The sequence below is a fragment of the Mycetomoellerius zeteki genome, unplaced genomic scaffold (genome assembly GCF_001594055.1).
Source record: "Mycetomoellerius zeteki isolate Tzet28-1 unplaced genomic scaffold, Tzet1.0 scaffold174, whole genome shotgun sequence".
Taxonomy (NCBI): domain Eukaryota; kingdom Metazoa; phylum Arthropoda; class Insecta; order Hymenoptera; family Formicidae; genus Mycetomoellerius; species Mycetomoellerius zeteki.
Genome location: NW_017256696.1, coordinates 2,788,212 through 2,812,812, shown reverse-complemented (window position 1 = coordinate 2,812,812; position 24,601 = coordinate 2,788,212). Strand labels below are relative to the sequence as shown.

Genomic DNA, 24,601 nt, shown 5'->3' with positions numbered 1-24,601 from the left:
TTAAAAATACTGATATAACGACTAATTAAATTACAATATAAACAATATAAAATTGCATATTATAAAATATATATTATCAATTAGCTTTGGGATTAACTATTTAATCTGTCAAAAATATTTAATTAAAAATGCTTATCTGAATAATTCAGTATTTATTTACATTACAATGTAAACCATTTTTTAATTTTGACCTATAGTATGTGCAGTTGAAAGAGCATATTACAAAGAGAAAATCTGTAAGCGCTAGTCTAAGTACTACAGCCTCAATATCCTTTAATGAGGATATTGAGGAAAACAACTCTGACGACAGCACTCTCGACAACACTTTACCTACCTCCATCCGCACTGAGGCGCACAGACAAGAGAACATATTTAGTTGTTGTTAAACTTTTAACTTAATCAAAGAACAGCAACAGAAGCAGCGATCGATCAATCGACTCGCGAATAGATACTCTACGTCAGTGCTAGTGTGATCAGCACTGGTGAATATCCTTAGTAAAGACTAACGCCAATATCAGCTACCTACGCATCTGGTTATAATTACTGGCTAATTTGGAATCATTACAGTTTTCATGGAGCGCAATTGCTAACAAGATTTTTTCACTTTTTAATTTAAATTTTTTAAAAAGATAATTTGTTTAATTTTCACAAATTCCTTGGCTCTTTATATTCTCTCAACTTATTCGACACGTAGAGCAAAGTAACGACTTCCTTCTTTTGTGCTGTATTAAAGTTAGCAATCGTGCGCTATTTCCAGAGCGTACAGACACGAGTCGTTTTCGTAGTATCGTCGAGATTGCTGGACGATCGGCGATGAATCTATCTCGTTGTTGCTCGTATTGTTGTATTCTTGTATTATAATTCGTTCGGCGCTACCGCAGCTGCGGCGGCTGATCGGTCGAGATGAATTTTCGTATGAGGACTGCCGCGTATCGCTATACATACACCGTAAGAAGCCGCGAGAAAAGACGGCGGTCTCTATTAATAGACGACGACCGCGTCTTCCCGCACGGTATTCTCGAGATACCAGACGAGTCGTGCGCACAGCTCCAAAATCTTTCTCAATGCAATGGACTACTTAGAAAACTTCATAATGCTGAGAAACTATAAAACGACAAAGCTTTGCAAGATAAAGATAAAAGAAAAATAAAAAATCTAGTAAAAATTATAGAAGATATGTACAATCCGAAGGCAATAAATAAAAAAAATTAAAGACGCAATAGTTCAAAAAATAATGTTCTGTATATATTTACTATCTATGTCAAATTACATAAATAAAGTATAAAAGCAATTTATTAAAATGTAAAAATAAAATTAATATTATAATGTAAATAAAATATTATATGTAAATAAAAAGATGCAATTTAATGTAGAATTTAATATGACAGTATAAAAACGAGTTTAAGTATTTAATACATTTATATAGAATCTCTTCTATAATAAAAAGCATAAAAGATTATTTTATTCTCAGTGTAGCGAATTTCATGTGCATACGTAAAATTACATGTGTTATGGAAAAAATCCTATAAAAAAATTTTAGAAAAAATTTATTATCTTAATGAAATATCAGTAAATATATTAGAAATACTTATGATACTGTTGTGAGAATTCTGAATATGTTAATAAAAAGATATATCCTAGAGGAACAATTAACTTTCAAGTTGGTATTTATCTAAAATATTAATATTGTTCAAATAAATTATGAAATTGTACAAATATGTGCAAATTCCTATGTACAATAAAATATAAACAATACAATCTGCTGTACATTCTGAACACAACGTTACAATAAAGTGCAATAAACAAAACTAAAATATGCATTATTAAAATTTATCTGGCTTACACATATAATTACATATGTTTCATAAAAAATAACAGAAAATTATCATGTATAAAATTATAAAAAGTACAAGAGAGATAATAAAAAAAACAAGATAATTCAAAATAAAATACATTATATAGAATAATCTCTGTCATGCATTGCAAGAGAAGCAATTGTCAAGTAAAATAATTTAAAACAATAAGAATCATGCAATCATAATAATGATGGTATAGAGCAAAAAAGAAGCAGAAATTAAGTGAATTTAATGTCTGAAAAAGTCTGAAAAAGAGGAAAATGTTCAATATACTAAGTTGTCTCATCGTGCTTCTCGATAAGTAAAGCGTCTCTACACTTCAGGATTCGAGATAATATTTAAAAATGCCATATATAGCATAATTTTTTAATAGTTTAAAGACTCAATCATCAAGTACACAATTCTGAAACGTAGAGATCAGCAAACAAGATTAGACATGAATCGCAATATTGACCTGTTTGCAGGAATCGTTTTCAAAATCATCCGCGTTCTTAATGCCGAGATCCTTCAATGAGACGGGAGTGTGGCTGTTCCTTCTCTTATGTAATTCTGCCTCCAATTCTACAATCTGCCGTTCTTTATGGGAATCCGTGTCTCGCATTTGTTGCTCGCGCTCCATGAAACCTTGTATCGCTTTAATGGCTTTCTGATGTTCGCCTTCCATCTTTTTCAATTTCTGTTCTGCATTTTCTACTTGCTTCTGAGCGTTGCACAGTTTTAATATCAACTGCTTTCTAGAATCCTCGTGCTGTTTTAATTTACTGTCTCTTTCTTCCAGTTCCTGCAATTCAAGTTTTTTAATAAACCAACTATTCTGCCAGATCATTTTATAACTAAATAGGCAATAAGAAATGTTTTATTAACCTTTATAAGATGCCTGATTTCTCTAACATCTCCATTTAATGGTGAATTCAAACTCGCCGCTCTTTCTTTATTTGTTTCACAATCATAGGCACCATCATACTTCGTTGTACTTTGAACACAAGGTACCTTTTGTCCCATAGATAGTGATATATAATCGCTCGTTAATGAAATTACAGCCGAAGGACTGTTAGGCGGCGAACGCTTGCCATAATTATTTTCGCACTACAAAGTATGATAAATATAATTATAAATTACACACAATAGACACAATTATAATTGCAACAGATATAAGTATAACAAATAAAGAAACATAAATAAAGAACCTATAGCATAGTTCCTCTGTAAACAAATAAGATTTGAAACTCGTGCAATCGTAAGATATTTAACATTAAGGAAAAAAGATAACAGTAACGCCAAGTTGTGTGTAAATCATAAATGAATCATAGTAAATCATAAAACGATTAATGCCTATTTCAAGACTTGACAAGTTTTTCTAGCACATGCAAAATAATAATCGGAACCTTGTTTCAAGAAAGAAGGATTGATGTAATTCACCTGTGATAACAATGCACGATGTTTATTGTTGATCTCTACGAGGGCGTCGTCACGCGATTTTACAGATGCTCTCAACTGAATAATCTGGTTTTTCCTTTTTTCAGACACCTGACTGACCTCTTCATACGTCTGACACTTTTCTTCTAATAATGCGCTTTTCTGTTTGATGAGTCTATCCCGTTCGGCGAGATCGTTCTTATATTGTTCCACAACAGAATCCTTCTTGAACAGTTGATCCTTTAATTCCTTTACTTCGTCGCGCAGTTTGTCGATACTTTGTACTCGATCACTGTCTTGTTTCTCCCGCAACCGCGTTTCCACATCTAATCGCTCTCTAAATTGATCTCGCTCGTTCTCAAGTTCCTGCGCCCAACTGCGCTCCTCTTCCAAACTGCCGGTTATCTGTTTCACCTAGATCGCGTAGCAAATGTATCACATATTATACAAATACTATACAATCTTTCTCCGCCTTGCGTGCCACTTTCCTTTTATAGATATTATGATCATGAAATGAAAAGAACAAATTCGTATTATGTATTCCCAAGAGACAAGAGGGAAAATGTTTAATTCATATTATCTGCTTTCTTCGATTCTCCTTGATTCTTCCCTTCCATTATACTCTTAAGGTCACTATATCTATTTAATGAAACAACGCGTTCTCGATATTGCAATAAAAGTCGGACAAACAAGTATATAAAACTTATTAATCATGTATCATGAAAAACTATATGCTTTGTCAATGAATTCTTTAAGCATTATCATGTCATCGAATAAGCAAAAATTTTTTACTAATTTCTTTTAAGACTGTTAAATTATCAAATCATTTCGTGGCAACGAAAGGAAATAAATGCTGATAATACTTAATTAATTAGACTATTATATATTAATTGGAGGAAGGAATATCTCTGGAATAAAAATATCTATGTAAAAATTTCGAAACTATTGATTAAATCCTATTAAATCTATATAATTTAAAACTTTCTAGCCCTATTTTAATAAAACAAATAACGAGAAATTTATGGCATTATTAACTGAATTTTTTTATGTCTCAAAATATTAGAGTTATATTCTTGGAACAAAGTTTGTTAAGAATCATTAAATTTCATTCTATACAAACATACTTCTGCTTCAAGAGAAGTCACCAATTCTTCCATCTGCCGTAACTTTTCTGCATTTTTTAATGCTTGTTCTGGAGTGATACCAAATGTTTCCTTGTAATACATAGATGTATCTAGATCCCTTTCTTGATATTCCGCTAATTCTAAAATAAAAAGAATTTATTTATTTATAATGAACACGTAATAACAATAATAAATTCATTAGAATAAATGAAATTTATATATAATGCAAAATAATTTTATCAAAATAATGATAAATATAATAATTGTATAATAATTGTGCAGCAGACAAAATAAATTTTCTTACCTCTCTCAAGCTTGGTTACTTTTTCTCGCTCTTTTTCAAGCGATTGCTGATATTGATCTTGAGTACGAGAAGTCGCTGCTTTCTGTTCTTCATATAATTTAAAAGCTCTGGCTGCCTGATTAAGAAGGACCTGCTTCTCCATCAATTCTTTCCTCAATTTCTCCAACTCTTCCTAAATATCAATATTTCATCGTTAGCAATTAATAATAGTAAAACAGTATCATATAATAATTAATATAGATTTATAGATTTTATATAATACATAATTATATTTATCATAATAACTTTCTTCGAAAAATCGCGCGTAAAATGAAGAATTCACATTGATAAGTTAGTAGAATTAACAAGTTATGACAATGTCAGACAAACAAATATAAACAAAATAATTCACATAGCAAGATCCGTTAAATGTAAACCTATTCAAACATATTTTCCAACCATTCGAATCTTTTTCATAAAAACAAAAGTATGATTATATGAAAACATTTTATTCTAGATGTTCAAATAATTTTTTCAAAAATATTGTTCTCTTTTCGATTATATCATCATATAGAAACAATCTGTATTTTATTTGTTAAGTGTATTGAATATTAATTAACCTTTAATTCTACATTCGTTTTGATAATATCCTCGTCAGAAAAAGTGATGCCGTTTCTTGAAGGATTTCCTTCTTCCAGGAGATAAATTCGCAACTTAAGCTGGAAATTCTCCTTTTTCAAATTGCTTAATTCATCCTCGTATTCTTTCATTGTTCTACCGTAACCTACTGCATTACCGCCACCTCCACCACCTCCTCCACCATCTCCTGATCGTGCCATCGTTGTTCTGTCTTTATCTCCGGAAGAATTTTCGCCATATGGCCTTCCACCTGAAACAGATATTTTCTTGTAGATAAATTTAAATTTGTTACAATATATACAAACGTACAACAAACACATATTAATATGAATTTTTATAGTGAATATTAAACATTCTTCTGATATAAATAATAATTTCTGTTTACACTTAATTACCATTTTTTAAATAATATTAATTTAATATCTTTTTATTTTTTAATAAATTTAATTATATAAATTATGTAAAAATAAAATGATTTAAAAGGCATGTACAAAGTTAGATGTATAATAATTATTTATAAAGACAACAAATACTATTAATTCTAGATTAAACTTAATATTTAGCATTTTAATTATGAACACTAATAAAAGATAAATAAAAAAGTAATGTAAAATAATATTTGCATTATTATTTGAACACTGTAATTTTCATAATTTCATGATTTATGTATCTTTAATTATAAAGATTAAATAATATAAAAGATTAATTTTAAAAATATACATTATATATATATAACATACACATATATACATTTGTGTTTCGAATATCATACGTACAAATCCAAATGAAAATAATAATTTCGTGTTTTTCTAACACACGTACTTTTTGATGTTATATAAACAATCTATAAATGACTAAATCTGAAATTATTTATGTAATAAAGTTCAAACAATTACCGGTAACATCTGTTGTTCTACTTATTCTTCGAATATATGTATACTCTTCACGTTAAATTGCATCAATAATTTGTTTCCGCACGTTCCCGTACGCGGTACCTTAAACGAGAGCAATGCGACGATATCACGTGCAAGGCCGACACGAGTAATCGCAGATGAATCAAGCTCAATTTTCTATCTGTCATTCAAATAATCACGTTTCCAACTTTGATCGCATTATTTCGGACACGTGCTGATGGAATCCGTATGAATTTTGAACAACCACGATTTGCCGCATTGAACCCGAAATTAATCATCTTGAAATACTCGATTTTTCTCACTCGATGTCACAAATAAAAAAAAAAGACGATACCAAATAGAAGAACGTCATTCAGTTACTTTCAATGTTTATATTCTTATAAGAATATTCCCTAAAAAGATTACAACAGCAGCATTTTTTAACTATAAAATTCTACCTATTTTAAATAATTAAACGTACATATATTTATTAAATGCTTGTCCAAAAAATGATTCCAAAAAATGTTGTGTACTTTTAGGGCAACATGCGAATCTTCTTAATATTCTTGTTTCATAAAAATCTAATTCATTTTTATTTATATTTTTGTGCACAAATATAATTTCTTTTTTTAGATCATCTCAATATAAAGAAACGCCACTTACTTTTTTTTAGCTTTACATAATAATATAGTATAAGAAATATTCGTATAATTTGTACATGTGTTTAGATAAATTATATGTATATGCACGTTTTTAGAATATTTTTTCATACACGCACTATTTTCAGAATATTCTGCAGAAAGTATCTTTCGAATCAATCAGTCTATTTTCAGTCCGTCTAGGCAAATCTAACCGATGCCAAATTTACTGTGGAAGATCGAGCGGCGCCGTCACCATGTACCTTTGAAATTAAATTATTTTGGCGCATCATCGAGCGCCAAAAAGACTCTTTTTAACACTCTCAAGTCGAAGCGCAAACATTCCAAGAAAATCTGATACATATATTAAATAATATATTTTCCTACTTCACTTTTAAAGAAAATACAATTATTATATTTAATAATATTCTTAAGGCTTCCACGGGTGTTTCCTATATGAAAATTATGCGTTTCGTGGGTTATGATACTGATACTGAGTATCAGTATCAGGCTGCTCCTCGCCCTGATGAAGTGGACTGCAAGGTTCACGAAACATTGGCATTCCAAGAATGGATCTGGACACGGAGAAAACCCGCGAAACGCATAATTTTCAATTATTATATTTATATATCATTTTTTAATAATAATGAGCATTGCTATTATATCCTATATATTTATTTATTTTATTTGTTAAAATTATCATAAATTTATTAATCTTACAAAAAGAATAAGTTCGAATTTCTTATTCTATTTTAAAAATAATTATTTTAATAACTATAAAAGTTTCTCTATGGTCCATAGTTGAGATGTGCTCGTAATTTTAGCTTTGAATGAGTTAATCGTCGTTTCTTCTCTCTTTTCTTCTCCTCATTCTCTTACATTCATATGTTCAAAGAGTACTATTGCAACCTTTAGTACTATTCTCATTTATCACTTGCTAGCAATTGCTAACAGGAAGCAAATAGTCGCAAACAATTTCATTCGCTGTTGCAATGACATTGAATTACATCAATTTATTAACGTATCATTAACGGTAATTGCTATCACAAAATAGGAATTAGTTCATATTCACTTTTATTATGTTCATATCGATTCAACTTTAATCAGCGATTATATATAGAAGATAAATTTTCAAAAATCGGCATACCGAACATGACTTCGATCTTTACTGGCTCGCCTTCGCGGTTCCTCGAGAGGAGAAAAGATCTTAGCAGCGACCTACCGCATCCCATTCCACGAAGAGCGCGTTTTTGAAGTCGTTACATTTTGAAACGTACGTGCAAAATCACGAAAGGGACAAAGCAAGACACCGCACCACAAAGTAGACTTATACGACGGCTGTACAAACACTAACTGCGACAGAACAACAAGCGCAGCGCCGAAGACACAAGGCTATAACTTGTGGTTAAAATTATGTTCTAAATGCGCGTGTGTAATGTCATATAGATGTATTTGTCGAAGGTCAGACGTCCACGTGCACTTACTGATTGATCGCACCTAAAAAGCCTGAATGAAATACCCCGCCCTTTAACTCGCATGAAGGGCAGCAAACAGTTTTGACATTTAGCAGATAATCTTCATAAATTCAATATTTTTTATGAATTTTTATGAATTTTAATTAAATTTATATTAAGAGATCTATGTGCAACTCCATTAAAATATAAATAAATGAAGATAAAAAAAATTTTTGTGTCTTTATTATAGCTATATTTTATATTGCAGTGATAAAAGATTTTATACTATCTATTCAGAATTGATTAACAGAAAAGAGTTGAGAAGAATAATATCAGTATCTTGTAAGAAATGCGATAAATCGTGTAAAGCAGTTTAAAATGTCTGCAAGCACTATGTACATGATTCATACGATAGTGCAACTTTGTAACAAGTCCATGCCGAAGTTACGAAGGTACGTAGAAATGGTTACTCCCCGGTAGAACAAGAATGATTCATCTTGCCTAATTAACGTAACGATGTTCTCCATGCTCTTCGTATCCAAAATATCGCACTGTCACGTGGAATACGATTGCTGAGGTCTATTAACTACTGTAGCATCCTAATTCTAATTACGTCTTTGCGTTAAAGTCCAATTCACATCAAATTCTCTATATTACGAAGATGAATTTTGCATCCTTTGAAATATATTATGCAGAAATATGCACGAAAAATATTTGTACATTGCGTTAAATGAAACAAAGGAGAATAACTTTTCCAGACATGATTGTTCCACAAGCATTTTACGAGTACGAAGACTTTGTCGTGGACACAAAAGTTAATATCGTCGTAACGTTAAACATAAATTCGTTTTTCAACTGTCATCGGCGGGGAGGCCATCAATGTGTTTTAATAGCCGACGTAAAAAGCTTCGGGAATCCCGAAAGAGCAGAAGAGACACAAAAGCTTTGTGCACCCACTAAAACAAATCTATTTCCTGCTTAACCGGTCGACCGTGTCGTTTTACTACGTGCCCCGGCGATTTTCGGCAAAAATGCAACTGCGATATCGATTCGCGTCAGAGAGTAGATGCCGCGAAGCAAGAGAGCGAGCTCGCGTATTTATAGATGACACATTTAGGCCAGAACGGTTTAAACTATCTTTATTTTGGCAGGTCAGCCTCCACTCGCCGCTCTCTCCAGATCTCCGATCTGGTCAGTCCCCGGCGGGCAATTAAAATCTTACCGCCGACTAAAGACCTCCGCTGCTCCTGCTTTCGCCTCGAAAATATTTCTGAAAGCGAATCCGCTGTGTCTCGTCGCTTTTATTATTCTAGATTATTAGTCTAGTAATAATGTATTATGTAACTATATTATTATTAATGTAATATCACTATGATAATTAATTATGGTATCCTGACAGAATAATCAATACAAGTTAAATAAATTGATAGACTTTTTAAATCAAACATGTATATTAAGCACAATCTGCATAAATAACAAAATACATTTTATTAATTTTATAAATAAATTATATATACATATATAATGATATATATGTATATAATTATAACATAATTTAATATAAAGAAATAATTTTAAGAATTGATTATTAAATTTTACGACAAAATTTATTTTTTTCGACACATTGAGGCTCTCATGCCAAGTTTGTATCTATTAATACATTACATCTGGCGCATCACAATGATCACCTGTATATATGAATCATCCCACGTTACTATTATCCATGAAATAGTTTCTTATTAAGCGCTTTGTCTTTGAACGAACCGGTACTTGTCTCTAACGGAGGCGCAAAATTGAAGCTGAAGCTCTGGCTCGCTCATCTTCGGGTAACAAGAAGCGGGCCAATAATTCCTACAGTAGACCTGGATTAGAAACAAACGATATCGCCGTTATTTCGAAAGCCCGGCTAGTAGGGTGTGACTCCACGTGTTTGTGGCTCGACGACATTCGTTATCCCTAACAGACTATTGGCAGGATGTGATTGCAGTACATGAAATTGGTTTAGTCTCAAGAAATAAATTTTACATGTAAATATAATGTACTACAAATCTTGTTAGAATCAAACGTTTACATCACTAAATAATGTCACGTAAAAAATTCAATATGTAAGATTGCATATAATTCATAGCAGTAGCATATCTTGGAATAATCAAGAAATAGAAAAGTTACTAAAAAAAATAGTTCAATTTAAGATTTCAAATTATTTTCTACACGTAAATATTTAACGTTTTGATTTTTTAACATGTTATTTATTTAATATTATTTTATATGTTATTTATTTATGTCACAGATTAAACATATTATTATAAATGTACTTCAGTTTAATGTAGCTTCAGAGGATGAAGTTCAGAACCGTCAAAACTACTTGATCCAGCCATCGATATCATTTCACAAAATTTGACAACTCCTAGAAATATTCTTAATGCTAATGTTTTCAGTTTCCTAAATTGACGCATCGTAAAAATTTATATCTTAAAGTATTTATATTTGTGCACACAGAATTATGATGCATGTAACAAAAATATAACAAAAAATATGAAACTTTGAAATCGCGTTGAGTATCTGCGATGATAGTAAAACTTGTGTGTTCATAAACACAGGAAATAACTTTCCTAATTATAAATAATTAAAAATAAAATGTTTTTTTAAGTAATTAAACTATTAAACTATAAGAGACTGGAAACAAAGAATTATATTTTTCTCCTGTGTTACAGAAATAAATACACGTTACGTCTGGCCACTTCATGTCATTCGAATGGTTCCCCTACCCGGTCGTTACGAACGCGCTTCTGGACCCACGAAAATAAATGCTCGCTTCCTGTAACGCGAGATCGTGGCAGACATTTTTCAGACGATACAAACAATCGTTTCGGCGGGATTTGAAAATGTTAATGTTAATTGCGTCCTGTGCATTATTTCGTTTTGCGACATGCAATTTATACCCATGACCTTGACCATTTTACCATTTTAGATCCCCTCGAGAACTGAATCGAAGTGCGGATGTGCTCCAATTGATATAATTTAAGTACTGCTAGATTGTCACGATGACGTCAAATAAATCATAAAATTTGGGTCGAGCAGGCCCTGGTCATAGCTCGTTTGGACCCTTTAAATCTCAAACATTTAAGATAAAAACTTCGAGAAATGTATCCATATTAATGACAATGGCTGCGTTCAGCAGAAAAGCAGCTTTGCAACTGTTGTAAAATTCTTTAATATGATTGGTTTATACAGTTAGATCCAAATACAGATCTAGATACAGATAGATGAGGAACTAAGAGTAAGACCATACCGGTTAATACCGAAAAATTTCTTATTATATCATTGGCAAAAGTTATCAAGAATTCATCGAATTTAATGATTTATTTAACGACTAATTTTTTTTATGTACTATTGTAAATATTAATAAAAAAAAATCACAAATTGAATCACTAAGTACTTTATTAAATTCATATAGGACATTAAAATCCTTATATTATAATTTATTTCCGCTTGTGTACGATTCTTATAACTTCAAAAATTAATCTTACGTATATAATTTAATATGCAGTGCTCCAAGCTTTTCGTATATCTCGACCTCTCTAGGCCATCTTTTATTAAGCAACTTCCAAAAGTGACGGTCTTGGACAGATTCGCGAACGAGACCGCGGAAGCGTAAAAATTGGCAGATATATTGTACGAGACTGTTACTGTAGACGTCAGTTTTACTCGTTCGCTCGAGTAAAATTGCGAACGAGAAAGTTCATTGGCCTCACACCACGCGTGAGATACAATTAGGCGGCCACAGTGTCATGAGCTCTAACGTATCTGTTTTTTTAATTAAGAAATATAAATAAAAAATGAAGTTTAGATAACTTCCGCTAGAAACTTCTTGATCCCTCTAAATCAAACAGGGAGATCTTGTTCTTCTTCTTGATTCTATTATTTTTCCTGTTCTTATTCTTCTAATTATTCTTAAATTAGATCGCACTTTCACTTTCCTTCACATTGTTTATCGTTCTATCACTCATAAAAATACTTATAATATGTTTGGAAGAAACGATTTACTGAAAGATCTAAAATTTTGTTGGACACAAATCTGAAAATAATTATGTTGGACTATCAAAATAATTATGTTAGAAGTTTAAAAATGATAAGTAATGCTGCAAAAAATTTTATTCTAGCGCAACCAGTTTCGAGTTTCCAACAAAATTATTTTCATGGTCCAACAAAGTTATTTTCAAATCTGTATCTAATAAAATTTTAAATTACTCATTGTCAGCAAAATCGTTCTTTCAATGTGTAAAAATGTGCAAATGTATGTGAGTATTCGCGGTACATTAACTCGCGTGGATCCGTAAGTTCGCTAAACCCAAATGAAATTCAATCAGCCCTCGGGATGCGTAAATATCCTCCTTGATCTGCAACGGAATTTCTGTAGAACAATGTCGAACAACTGACGGCTAACGGCGGAAAATGCAGATCATGCGAATGGGAGTAATGAACTGTATACCGCGGCACACAAATTAACGGCGACCCCTATATGCATTTTCACGTGGCCTCTGAATGGACGAATGTAAATGTTCGCCGTTCGAGAGCGGATGGGAAGACGTGTACGTTATCTTGATTATAAACTGGATATACCTATACTCATGAAATTATTCGTGAAAGAATTCGTTCGCAAAGAAGATATCGAGCTGAAATTATTTTAAATTTCAAAGGCCCATTCACATTTGATCACGAAAAACATACGTGCGCTGAGAACCGTTTATGGCTCTTGTGTCGAAAATAGTTTCTGTTTGTGTTGGACGAGCAAACAGCGCCGATCGAAAATTTGGGTATCAGACCTATGAAATCCAATTGTTAGACGGAAATAGAAACATACAAAATATATTTGTTTATTAGAGATAATATAGAAACTAATTTTTCCTAATCCTACTGATTCTGACAAAATTCTAATCTATATTAATTTTCTACAAGTAATTGTATATTTGCTTTGTTATATAGTGAAGATTAATTGGAAAATTATATGGCAAAATTTTAATTTTTAAGAGTTCCAATTAAATTCCAACAGTCTAAAAAACAGATAATAAACTCTTATGTAAAGTTGATTTTTTTAATGAGTATGTTTAATTATTTTATTTCAAAAGATTTATAAAACATAATTAATATCAAATTTAGCTGTTTAAATAATGAGGAAGTGTGTAATATTTCTGTACAGATAAACGCCTATTATATTTTGTGAATGGGATAAATAGTAGCCAACTAGGAGCAGTATAATTGAAAGTGTATAGCTAGCAGCATCACATACACGTTACATCTGTAGCTGTAATTGGAATAAAACCGGAGGGGGATTCAATTACTTAAGGGAAATGACCAATAAAGGTGGGTGTGCAAGGGAAAAAGCCACATAATCGAGCCCTGTGCAATATCGATGACGACTTATTCAAGTGGTGAACTGATCCGCCGAGATATCTCTGCCGATATATGATATAAGTAATCGCCGCTACGAGGCCGTAAATAATAAATATGAGTGTAATCGTTCGATGTACGATCGCTATGATCTTCCGCCTCGCCTTCGCCTTTATAGAGCGTAAAATTATATCCGGCTATTCTTAGGAACGCTCTTCGACGAAAGAAATATTAATTGTACGCATCGAAAAAGACACATAGATAACATAAGAGAAAAAAATGAAAAGATTTAATATCTGATCCTCAATTTTATTTCTTAAATTCTTAATTATTTCTCTTATTTTCTCATTTAAGCTTAATTTTTATTTTTATTTCAAATATTACTGATTTTGTAATTAGTTACTTTATAATGCTAGTTTAAAAACTGGCATAATATTATTGTATTAATAAATATTATTATCATATTATCTAGCATTGATCGTTATGACCATTACTTCTATTTCTTATTGTTGAATTATCACTATTAAGTTCGATAAGATATAAAAATGTTACTCACCGTTCGTCAACGGCAAGGTTTGACTCATTGTGATCTCCTGCAACGGCACATTGGTGCTGCGACAAAGTAAAATAAAGTTAAAAAAGAATCACAATATTCAACTGTCAACATAAAATATTTTATAATTTTGATCATGATATATCTAATACAATAAAAAATGATGTAATACAATAAAAAAAATAAAAATATGCATATATATATATATTATATCTTTAGATCAATTTTTTAAATATATATTAAATGATTTTAATACTTAATACATGCGAAAATATGCACATATGAAAAGAAAACTGATTCCGTACAACAAATAATTTTAACCTTATTGAAATGGAAGATAATAAAGAACAGTGAATGACCAGCTATTTTCGGAATGAGACCAAAAATGGTATAAGAATGTTTCTGGTAGAAAATAAGAAGAACCGAATTAGATAAAACGTTTGAAAAGGATCAAAGTGAGCAGTGGATGTGCTATTTTCAGGACTCCGATGGGACGTTTAAAACCAAAAAACTGACATAACAAAGCCAGTCTCGACACGTAAGCTAGTGGACAATGATTTACAGGAGCATAAAGAGTGCAAATGAGGCTTGCCTGCCAATATTATTAATAGTACATTAGTTATTAATAGTCCTGCAATTTTTCAAAACATCGTGCTTGCGATTCTTTATCACAGTTCAAGTATTTTAATTAAAAGTAATATATCACATATTGAGTTTATTTATATTAATTGTAAAATTGTAGTATAATCTTGAATAAAGAAACTGTATATTTTTTGACATAACATATTGTAGTTTTAAAAATGAGTAATTAATTATTTATATATATATTATTATTTAATTCCACATGATAATATTTTTCTATAAGTAAATATATTTATGATAATAAATAATGTATATCATTTTTATTAATTATAATATAAAATCAATTAGATGATTGTGTTAAAGATTTACGAAGAAAAAGCTAATTGTAATAGAAGAATATTTCCATCGAAATTCCCATTATGTAACAGTGAAACCTAACAAGTAATTTTCATAATGGCTATAGAACAAAGCCCGTTGTGCGAAATTAATCGTTCATGCCGAATTTATTCCACTCAGACCATAGCTCTACCTAGAAGTCGTTACTGGTACAGTTTAAGGTGGCGCAAAGTGTTCGCTAAGAGGGTTTATTAATCCGCTGTAGCCGAGCCGTCTCGCAGCTCTCTCGGACAAGGAACGAGCGGCAGTGAACCACAGGATTTCCAGTAAGGTTTTATTTAGATTTCGCGTAAATTCTATTTCTCTCTCTCTTCGGTTCATCTTCCGAAACGCTGCAACTCAAAATGAGTAATTAATCTGCGCCTTGCCCGTCGTCTTCTACGTCATTCTGCATGGCGAATCATATCAACAAGTCAATGCACGATCTCCAAGAAGGCTATCTGAGATGTTCTAAAATAGGTAAAAGTGGCTAAAAATGATAACAGTTAAAGAACGCGGTTTGAAAAAATTTTTATAAGATTTAAATAAATACAAATCGAAACTATTATAGAAGAGCTGAATGTAGACTGTAATAAAAAATGAAAACAAATATCTTAAAATATAATGAATATAGAATTACAACGTAAAAATAAAAATTCATAAAATAATGCATATGTATATGTATATATAGATATATAATAATGTATATGTATAACTCTACAGTACGTAACTACATAAGATTCCGTCGATTGCGTAAATAGAAAGAAATGAATCCAGACAGTAACTAAAACATGATAATATAGGTGTGGAATACAAGCAAGAAATCCACAGTGACTCAGGATCGATAGGTGACTCACGTTGTCTTTGCGTGCGGAATGTAGTGCTAATAAAGTTACTTATATTAAATATTTTATTTAAAAGAGTTAATCTTCTTCAGTAAGTAGGTATATACAAATCAAACATGTAAAGAATTTGAAAAAGCTTGCAGAATGTATGCGCACTTCTTTATCATATCTTCATTGTCATTTTTTTTTTCATTTACTGATTGTGAGAAAAATTTCTGATAAAATTTAATTAATGCAACCAGACTCTTTTTCCAATGTTCAACTTACATAAACTTCTCAATCAAGAGGTAGCACAGAAATCCGACTTACTGTAAGGAGACTTCAAATTTGATTTCTCGAATCATTTGATATCTCGCAATCTATTTATTTAGTATTAAGTACAGTATAAAATAAAACTGTTCATGAAAATAATTTTCTTTCAATTATTATAGAATTATCTCTGCAAAATTCAGTCTGTCTTAAAAATATTCGATTAATTTAACAATAAAATAAAAGAATAGCATTCAGGAATATAAATTTTTTTTACGAAGCACATCTATCGAATCTCTAAAAATAGTTATGAGAAGAGTTCGCGAATGATAACGCGTAGGATCCATACAAAGAGTATCGCGTTTCAGGCAACATTCGTGTAAAAGCAACATTCTAAGAGAAACTTACACTACTAATATAGGGCCCTGACAAAATGTGTGTTCGCGAGGTATTAAAGATCACGACGCTAGAGGATCTATACTGGGTATCATGGAAATTGTACATTTTCCCCGAAGAGAGTAAGACTTCGAAGTTAAACTGGACCACAGCTGCTACATACATAATGAGTAACATATAAATGTTAATTACATTGACTTATTACTCTGTACACTATTGTATACAAATTATAATGCAAACTATTTATAATAAACTATTTATGTATAATATTAATTAGCATGGAGCAAGATTTTTATGTGCAGATTATAATTTAACTGATAGATTGACTTGCATATATAAAACATATGTTCACAGAGTTGTCGTATCCGTGTATAATCTTCAGTTATAAATAGAAGCCATATGGTAGACATAAGGAATATTACAATTTCATATTATCGTTACGTAAGAGAGGATTCAAATGTATATATACAAATGGTACACATGTCTAGTGTTGTACTTACTGATATTTTCCTTGAAAATATTCACAGAAACTATTTTATGGACAAGTATTATCATTATATATTTTAAGTCCGTTCAAAAACAATCAACCTAGTTGTTGAAGAAAATTCAATAATAAAACATGACAATGAAATACTTAAAGTGATAAAATATAACAAAATAAATAAAGTGAATTTTTCAAAAAAACATTTTGCACATTTCTAATTTTTATGTAAATATCATAAATCTCTATCCATTTTTATCTACTTCCATCTATCCTACACTAAAAATTTACTGTAATAAAAGCGCTGCAATAAAAACAGCATAGATAAACTAACGAAAATAAGAAAGCAAATAAAGCGCATGACGATTTTCGAATGATATGATATTCAAGCTATTCATATATTTACAAACAAACCAAATTTTATTTCCTATCTTGCAGAAAGCAAAACGCTAATGTGAATGCCAGGTCCGATAAAAATAGAACTTTCTTTAATTTTTTTATTGTTATAACATATGACTATTTCTCTCAACATTTTAAAAAATAACTTCGCTTCTCTAAAACTAGTTTTAGCTAAATTCTAACTCTTTTGATACGTTAATTTTTTAAGATTTATTTATTTATCTATATAATGTAAACTATCACTAATGTTCTAACAATTAAATGTTACGATCACGTATATCATAAAGAGGGTGAAAATATCTAAATCGCAATCCTACGAAATTATTAGCTCAGACAATTTTCCGATTTGAATTTTCGTCAACATGTCCGAGCAGCAGATGCAGAAGACACGTGCACAACTGTCGGCTTTCCGACTTTACCCCTGTATGCATCCGACATCGTTATATTAAGCATCACTACCCTTATACCAGGTTTAACCACTCCAGATACGGACTTCTCGGAATCTTACAGCTTTACCGGGGACACGCGTGTCGGATGACGTTAAAGGGCCCCAAAGACGAGTGCAAGATGCGCATGATGCGATAATACAGCGCTAAATGTGAATTCGTTCGGCTGTAATTATGTGATACAATATGATTCATTTAGATCCTTTTGTATGATATATCGTAAGGTGATTCAACTTTAAATTACGATCAAGATTGAAACAATCTCTCGAAATTTAATCTCGATTTTTTTTCAAATCTTTTGCTGTATAATTGTCGTGAAATACATATAAAAAATTAAAGATAAACGTCCCAGTGACCGGATACGTACATATGTCTTAATCTTAAACAAGATTTATTATTATTAATCTCAAATATTTTTTTATTAAAATATTATAATTTAATTATAATTAAAAATTATGTTAAAAAGCATGTGAGATTAATAATAATATAAACAAATAAATAGTTTTGTGTAAATGTCCGGATATAAGTATATGTCCGGTCGCTGGGACATTTACTTTATTAGTGTCAACATTGCATGAGAAGGAAAATATTTCATATTAATATTTGGAGATACATTTCAATTTAATTTTACTTAATTTTACTTTACGCAGTTTAAATTCTTCTACATCGCATGTCTTCTATTTTCAGAACTGATAAATTTTGATAAATTTGACGTTCGTACGAATGAAGATAAAAATGAAGTGTTGGAAAGGTCTATGCAATAAATTAAAACGGGTCTCGTAAAAAAATGTGTAGCGATTCGTAACGTTCTTTTAACAAACAGAATCTGGACAAGGCATCGTTTGTAAGTACACGAAATGAGGAAGCAGTCTGATGAAAGGATGCATCATCAGTTACCATCGTCTGACAACACGGAGGATGTAACAGATAATCGATACGAAGTGTATAACGGGTGTAGCAGCAGCCACATGGACCGCAATGTGCGTTTCAATTTCTGATACTAGTAATTAGTATACTATCAAAGATACATTTTTTATAAATCTATGGACCATCTTATAAAGTGATTTACATTAATTTTCTTATTTCTGCTTTTTAAATTAAAAAGATCTCTACAGCAATCTATGGAAATTAAAATGAAAGAATGGAAATATTTAAAGATATTAAGCTAATTTAGCACCATCATCATTTTTATAATTATTAATATTAACATTGCTATAATTAATATCAAATAATTTCTGTAATTAAAATAATTATAAGTAAACAATAATAATACAAGTAAAATACGCGGTACTTGTTATCGCTTCAGTCTTATAATTTTGCCAAGTTATTTTATCCATAAATATTTTGCTGCGATATTAAAATATTCAATAAACAACTGATGCAAATAACATATTTCATACGAAATAATTCAGACTTTTACTTGGTTACCATACATGTAACTATCACGTAGGTGTCAGCAAAGTTTCCTCAATTAACGGTTCGTTAAACGAATTGACCGAGCAGTTAAATAGTTAGCTGGATCCTGTCAGTAGGACTTTATTTACAATACGATGTCGCGACTATGTACCCGCGCGAATAAGCTATTCCTCTGTCTATATTGTAATAATTTTATATTTTTATTTATTATTATTTGACTCCTGGCTATCGAAAAGAAGACTCTTTCGGAGTCATTGCAAGATATCCAAGTAATACCTAAAGAGGCTATAAATATGTAAATTAATGCGATGCTTGCGTCTCATGCATATATATATATGCGATACAACAGCAACTGACAAACTCCTGCTTACATGGTAGAAAAAATTATTACATTCCGAATGTGGAGTAAAAATACGATGACTTCTCATGACACAAATAATAATTAATAGAACATCTAGCGTAATAATTATATTACTATGTTATAAAATATTAATCAGTTTAATGCAAAAAAATGCATTTTCTATATTCAATATAAATTATCAGATTCTATATGATGTACTTTAGTATAATACATTATATAATTATAATATTAGTTACTATCAGACTATGCAAGTATAGTTTAATGGATGCTAACTAAATGCATGTACGTTAAATGATACGTGATAAAGAAGACAAAGAGCAGGCAAACTAGATCTTGTCACTAACCTGCATTAACCCTTTTACGCCGATAATATACTCAGTACAGCGAAAGTAATATTCATCACTTTCGATAGCAAAAGTATTTTCTAACGAAAAACAGTGTTTCGGAAAATAGAATTTAATTTTTTATATTAAAAAAAACGAAACAGATATATTACCTAAATATTTAAAATATTAAAAATTTCTGTATCGAAAATCTGACGAAATGTTCAATTTAATAACATTCAATTATTCGGATTTTTTCCTTTATTGTCAATTTTCCAATAATTATGTTAATTATTGATAGTTAAGATAATAAAGGCAGGCATAAAAAAGGAATTATTGTAAACGCAATGCTGATATATTTAAATTTACTTCACTCTAAAAAATATGGGTGTTGATTTAACACCATGCGGTGTGTATATAATTCATGTTGGTGTTAATATTAACATCATTATGATGTAGATTTAAAATCCATAATTTAAATCCACACCATGTTGGTGCTATCAATATCAACACAGTGAGAATTATGTAAACACCATATGGTGTTAAATCTACATATTTTTTAGAGTGTATACAATTATATCGTTCCGTCAATATAATTAAAAAGTTCCATAAAAAATTTTCATAGAAAAAAAGAACCTATATTAACAAAATCATCAAATAAGAATTAAAGAAATAAATCAATAATCAATCAAATTAATTACATTTACTGCACTCACTTTCGGAAAGAATTATAAGGACCCCAGGCGCCAGTCCTCGTGGACGGCACATTCTGACTCTGGATGGAATATCTGCACCCACCGAGAAGCATTCCGCAGCAATTCGGCAATAATCACGAGGCGAAAACACGTGATTCGTTCACGAATGTTACTAAATCCGTACTACAAAGTCGCAGTATCGTTTGAGCACCGAAAAAAAGATCTCAAAAACGATATGAAACGCGCACTACCGATTGACTCTTGCAAATACAATATCCTGACGACAAATTTTTTAAAATCCTAAAAATATCAACGTTCTTTTCTCTCCTTAAAAACACAAAAGACGCGGGACACGACAGTGTTCCTCGAGAAAAATCAGGTCCTCGTAAACGATGATGTTCCGCGATTAATTATTGAAATCGCACTCACGTTCTCACGTAAACAAGACATACCATCCTCCCAACCCTTTTTACCCTTCACTACGTGAGAGTTGAGAGTACGGAAAGAGTCTGGGATCACTCTGCTCGAGGGTGGCGGCGTTAGCGCGAACGGACTATGCTCCTCCGCGTAGCTGGACCGATCAATGGAATCGGCTCTCGCGCGAGATGACGCATCAGACAATTCCTCACGGTCGTGATCGAATCTCGCGAATTGTCGAGTCCAGAGTGAGACATTCGCGATCGATGTCACTCGTCGGAGATGATCTTGGGATGATCTTCGCGACAATCTACACGATGGATTTCTCAATGAGGGATGAAGTCTTTTCTCTCGTCGAGATGTGACGAAGGCTATCTTATCTTGATGATTTGCTAAATGCAGCTAAATGCGATATGCACGTGAAGTCCTGCATCAGTCGGTCCGATTCTCGACCGCTCGCGAATTCTTCGCACTACAGGGATCGTGTTTCGAAACGTCGACCGCGTATCGCGCGGCGCACCGAAAACGACTGACGACAAACGGCAACACGAGTCGAGTAGAAATAGAGGGATGGAGGTGCGGGGGATAACAGGGGAGATGCGAGGGATGCGCCATGTCGACTATGGAGTAGCTACAAGAGAGAGGGACGAGGAGGAAGGCTACATCTCTTCTCCAACGCGGACTTGGAAAAATACAAAATCTTTAATAAGAAATTTAAAAACATGAAGAATATGAACTAGGCCTTACAATAATAAATCTTAAAAATTATTCCGCATTTTCTTGCATAAAAAATAATTTAGCTTCTATTATTCCATTCAGCTTCTTTAGATAAAATTCGATTTTGAATCTTTATTTTTTAAGATATTTGTTTTATAGATTATCTAAAAACACATATATTTTAATTTTACAGATATATTTTATGTATATATAATATAGTTTACATAATATGTATTTTGCATAATCGACACTTTTCTAACAAATTTGTCAAAAATATTTTTTTGCTAAGAGTTTAAACTTGTACAAATATTTTCGATAAAACGATAGATTGCATTTGTTAAAGTTGATATTCCTATACAGCGAACAAATATTTACTATAACAAAGTCTTAATATATTTTTTCATTAAAGTACCAACTGAATATTTACTTACAGCAAAATAAATATTTCAATAAAAAATGATAATCAAATTAATGTTCTTGTATCAAAAATAAAATATGTTTACGTTTAATAAATATTTAATTAATATGCTATTAAAAGAAATATTTATTAAAATTTAGTAATTTTTTAAAATTAATGTTCTTGTACCAAAATAAAAATATATTTACATTTAGTAAATATTTAATTAATACCATCAAAAGAAATATTTATTAAAATTTAGTATTTTTTTTAATGTACTTTTAAATTACACAATCGATTTCAATTTGTTCGTTCAATGATTAAACGGGTATTCGTAAATATTAGGAACATGGTTTGTACTTATTACAAATCTCCCTTCTCGTTTTCTTCGTTATCGACGGACATGTAAATCAGCACGCGATAGCCAATGTAAACGCCGTTGTACTGTCAGATCAAAGAGCGGAAGCTGCGGAAGGGAAAAAGGGACTCCACAAGAGAGCAATGCATATATACGCCGGGAAAAGAGGGAGGAATGACGAGAGGAGGATAAAGAGAGAAGATATACGAAGGGCAGACTAACTGAACGACAGAAGCCTCGACAGAAGCAGAAAACGGAGGAGTATGGAAGATCGTAAAAACACGAAAACGAATCTGATCGAAGACAGGGTCTCTCAATCGAATAATTATGATGACAATTGCAAATATAATAATTAATGCTGCATTAAAAGACAAAATAAAACACTGCAGAATTTTTGCATCAATTTTTTTTCTACAGAATATGAAAGATTTTTTAATGTTGTCTATTGAACAATGTTGTTTTATACAATGCTTTTCTAATAGCATCTATTGTGCTAGTCTTCCAGTAAATTAAAAAAACCTGTAAGTAAAAAAATATAATTCTAAATTCTATAAATTACATATATTTTTAATTACATAAATTAAATAAATATATTTATAATTTAATACTTTTAAATAAACAGCTAAAAAATATAATTTACAGAATTATGTATCATTTTAAATTAGCTGCTAATTTTCTAATTTGTTAGAAGATTAGTGCTAATTGCTAGTAAAAAATATCGTACGTTTCTAAATTCTGATTAACTTAAACAGTGATTGTCAATATCTGCGTTGTTTGTATGGATAGAACAATTTATCTTTTATCATCGAACACAAAAAAATCAGATCAAGAACGATAAATTACGTAGCTAAATTCTGCTGTAAACAATTCGTCGGTCGGTTGAATTAATCTCAGATTAAAATTACTGGGAATTCGAAGTCGCCCTTGACGTTTGAAATCGACGTAGCGCACAAACGAGAGATTGATAACCGCTGTGATATGTAAGATGATCCTTAACCTCGCAGGGAGATAACCGCTGTTAAATGAATAAACAATGAGTGAATTCACGATTTGTCGTGGAGTATGCATGTGGCGAAATTACATGACATAACAATGTCATTCGCATGTCATTTGCGTTCTCAAGTTTGTTTCATACTTTCCTCAAAAAAATTCTGTTTTTCATTAAATAGACATCAATCACGGACATGAGAGAATTTATCGTAATTCCACTTACACAAGATAAAAAAGGGATTTAAATACAGATAGAAAGATAGACGGAAATATAAAAAAAAAATAACAACGGCCCAAAAACGATAATATCGATTAAAACAGATAAAAAATGTTCTGTAAACAAATACAGAACAGTAACGTCATTTATCATTATAATTCTTGCAGACAAATACCGAATTGGATCACTGATGATTTTGACTGTTCTTGAAGGGAAAGGCATCGCACGGGATATGTATTCAGCAAGCGGCAAAAATATATGTGTCTATTTATATTTACAAACGCAGGAAGCCCCACGTGCGAGGGATCGCGGAGGGGGTTTATGACAGAGTCGGGGAAGGATCAGAACGTTCGATTTGGCGGATTTACTTACATGTCGAATTCCGTCGGTGCGAGCGTGTCCTCGAACTCCGTCATTGTGTCAAATTCACCACATCCTTTTGTACCGTATTCCGAGCGTCGAAACGCGAAGGTGATCAAACTAGCGTCGCCGTTACTTTTCAAAACGGTGTTTCGAGAAGCGACCGCGCCATTTGTCGTGGCGTTCTCAGTTTCGCCAACCGCCTCTAGATTTGTTCGCGTCGCAAGCTTCAACATGTCAACATGTCCAATGTACTTCTACTATAGCTCTAACGGTGAAATCACACGATGCGGAAAAAACTGCGGAATGGAGAATGCGTTATTGAAGCAA

The 24,601-nt window shown here is 31.4% G+C and overlaps 1 protein-coding gene across 7 annotated transcripts in view; it reads right to left on the bottom strand.

The window, feature by feature from the left end:
- The window catches only part of cnn (phosphodiesterase 4D interacting protein centrosomin), a 30,158-nt gene extending 5,766 nt beyond the window's left edge, over positions 1 to 24,392 (bottom strand). For 2 of the 7 annotated variants that reach the window (XM_018446216.1, XM_018446222.1), the window contains exons 1-8: positions 20,837 to 21,779; positions 14,251 to 14,306; positions 5,300 to 5,568; positions 4,701 to 4,872; positions 4,397 to 4,536; positions 3,276 to 3,686; positions 2,721 to 2,942; positions 2,311 to 2,637 (exon numbers count right to left, since the gene is read on the bottom strand). In XM_018446216.1, coding sequence (XP_018301718.1) covers positions 2,311 to 2,637; positions 2,721 to 2,942; positions 3,276 to 3,686; positions 4,397 to 4,536; positions 4,701 to 4,872; positions 5,300 to 5,568; positions 14,251 to 14,306; positions 20,837 to 20,928 — 1,689 coding nt within the window. In that variant the 5' untranslated portion in view covers positions 20,929 to 21,779. Of the gene's footprint in view, positions 1 to 2,310; positions 2,638 to 2,720; positions 2,943 to 3,275; positions 3,687 to 4,396; positions 4,537 to 4,700; positions 4,873 to 5,299; positions 5,569 to 6,214; positions 6,267 to 6,313; positions 6,496 to 7,996; positions 8,202 to 14,250; positions 14,307 to 20,836; positions 21,780 to 24,283 lie in introns of those variants that run through there. The other 5 variants (XM_018446217.1, XM_018446218.1, XM_018446219.1 and 2 more) reach the window with 5 other exon arrangements.
- Between the last annotated feature and the right edge of the window lie 209 nt (positions 24,393 to 24,601).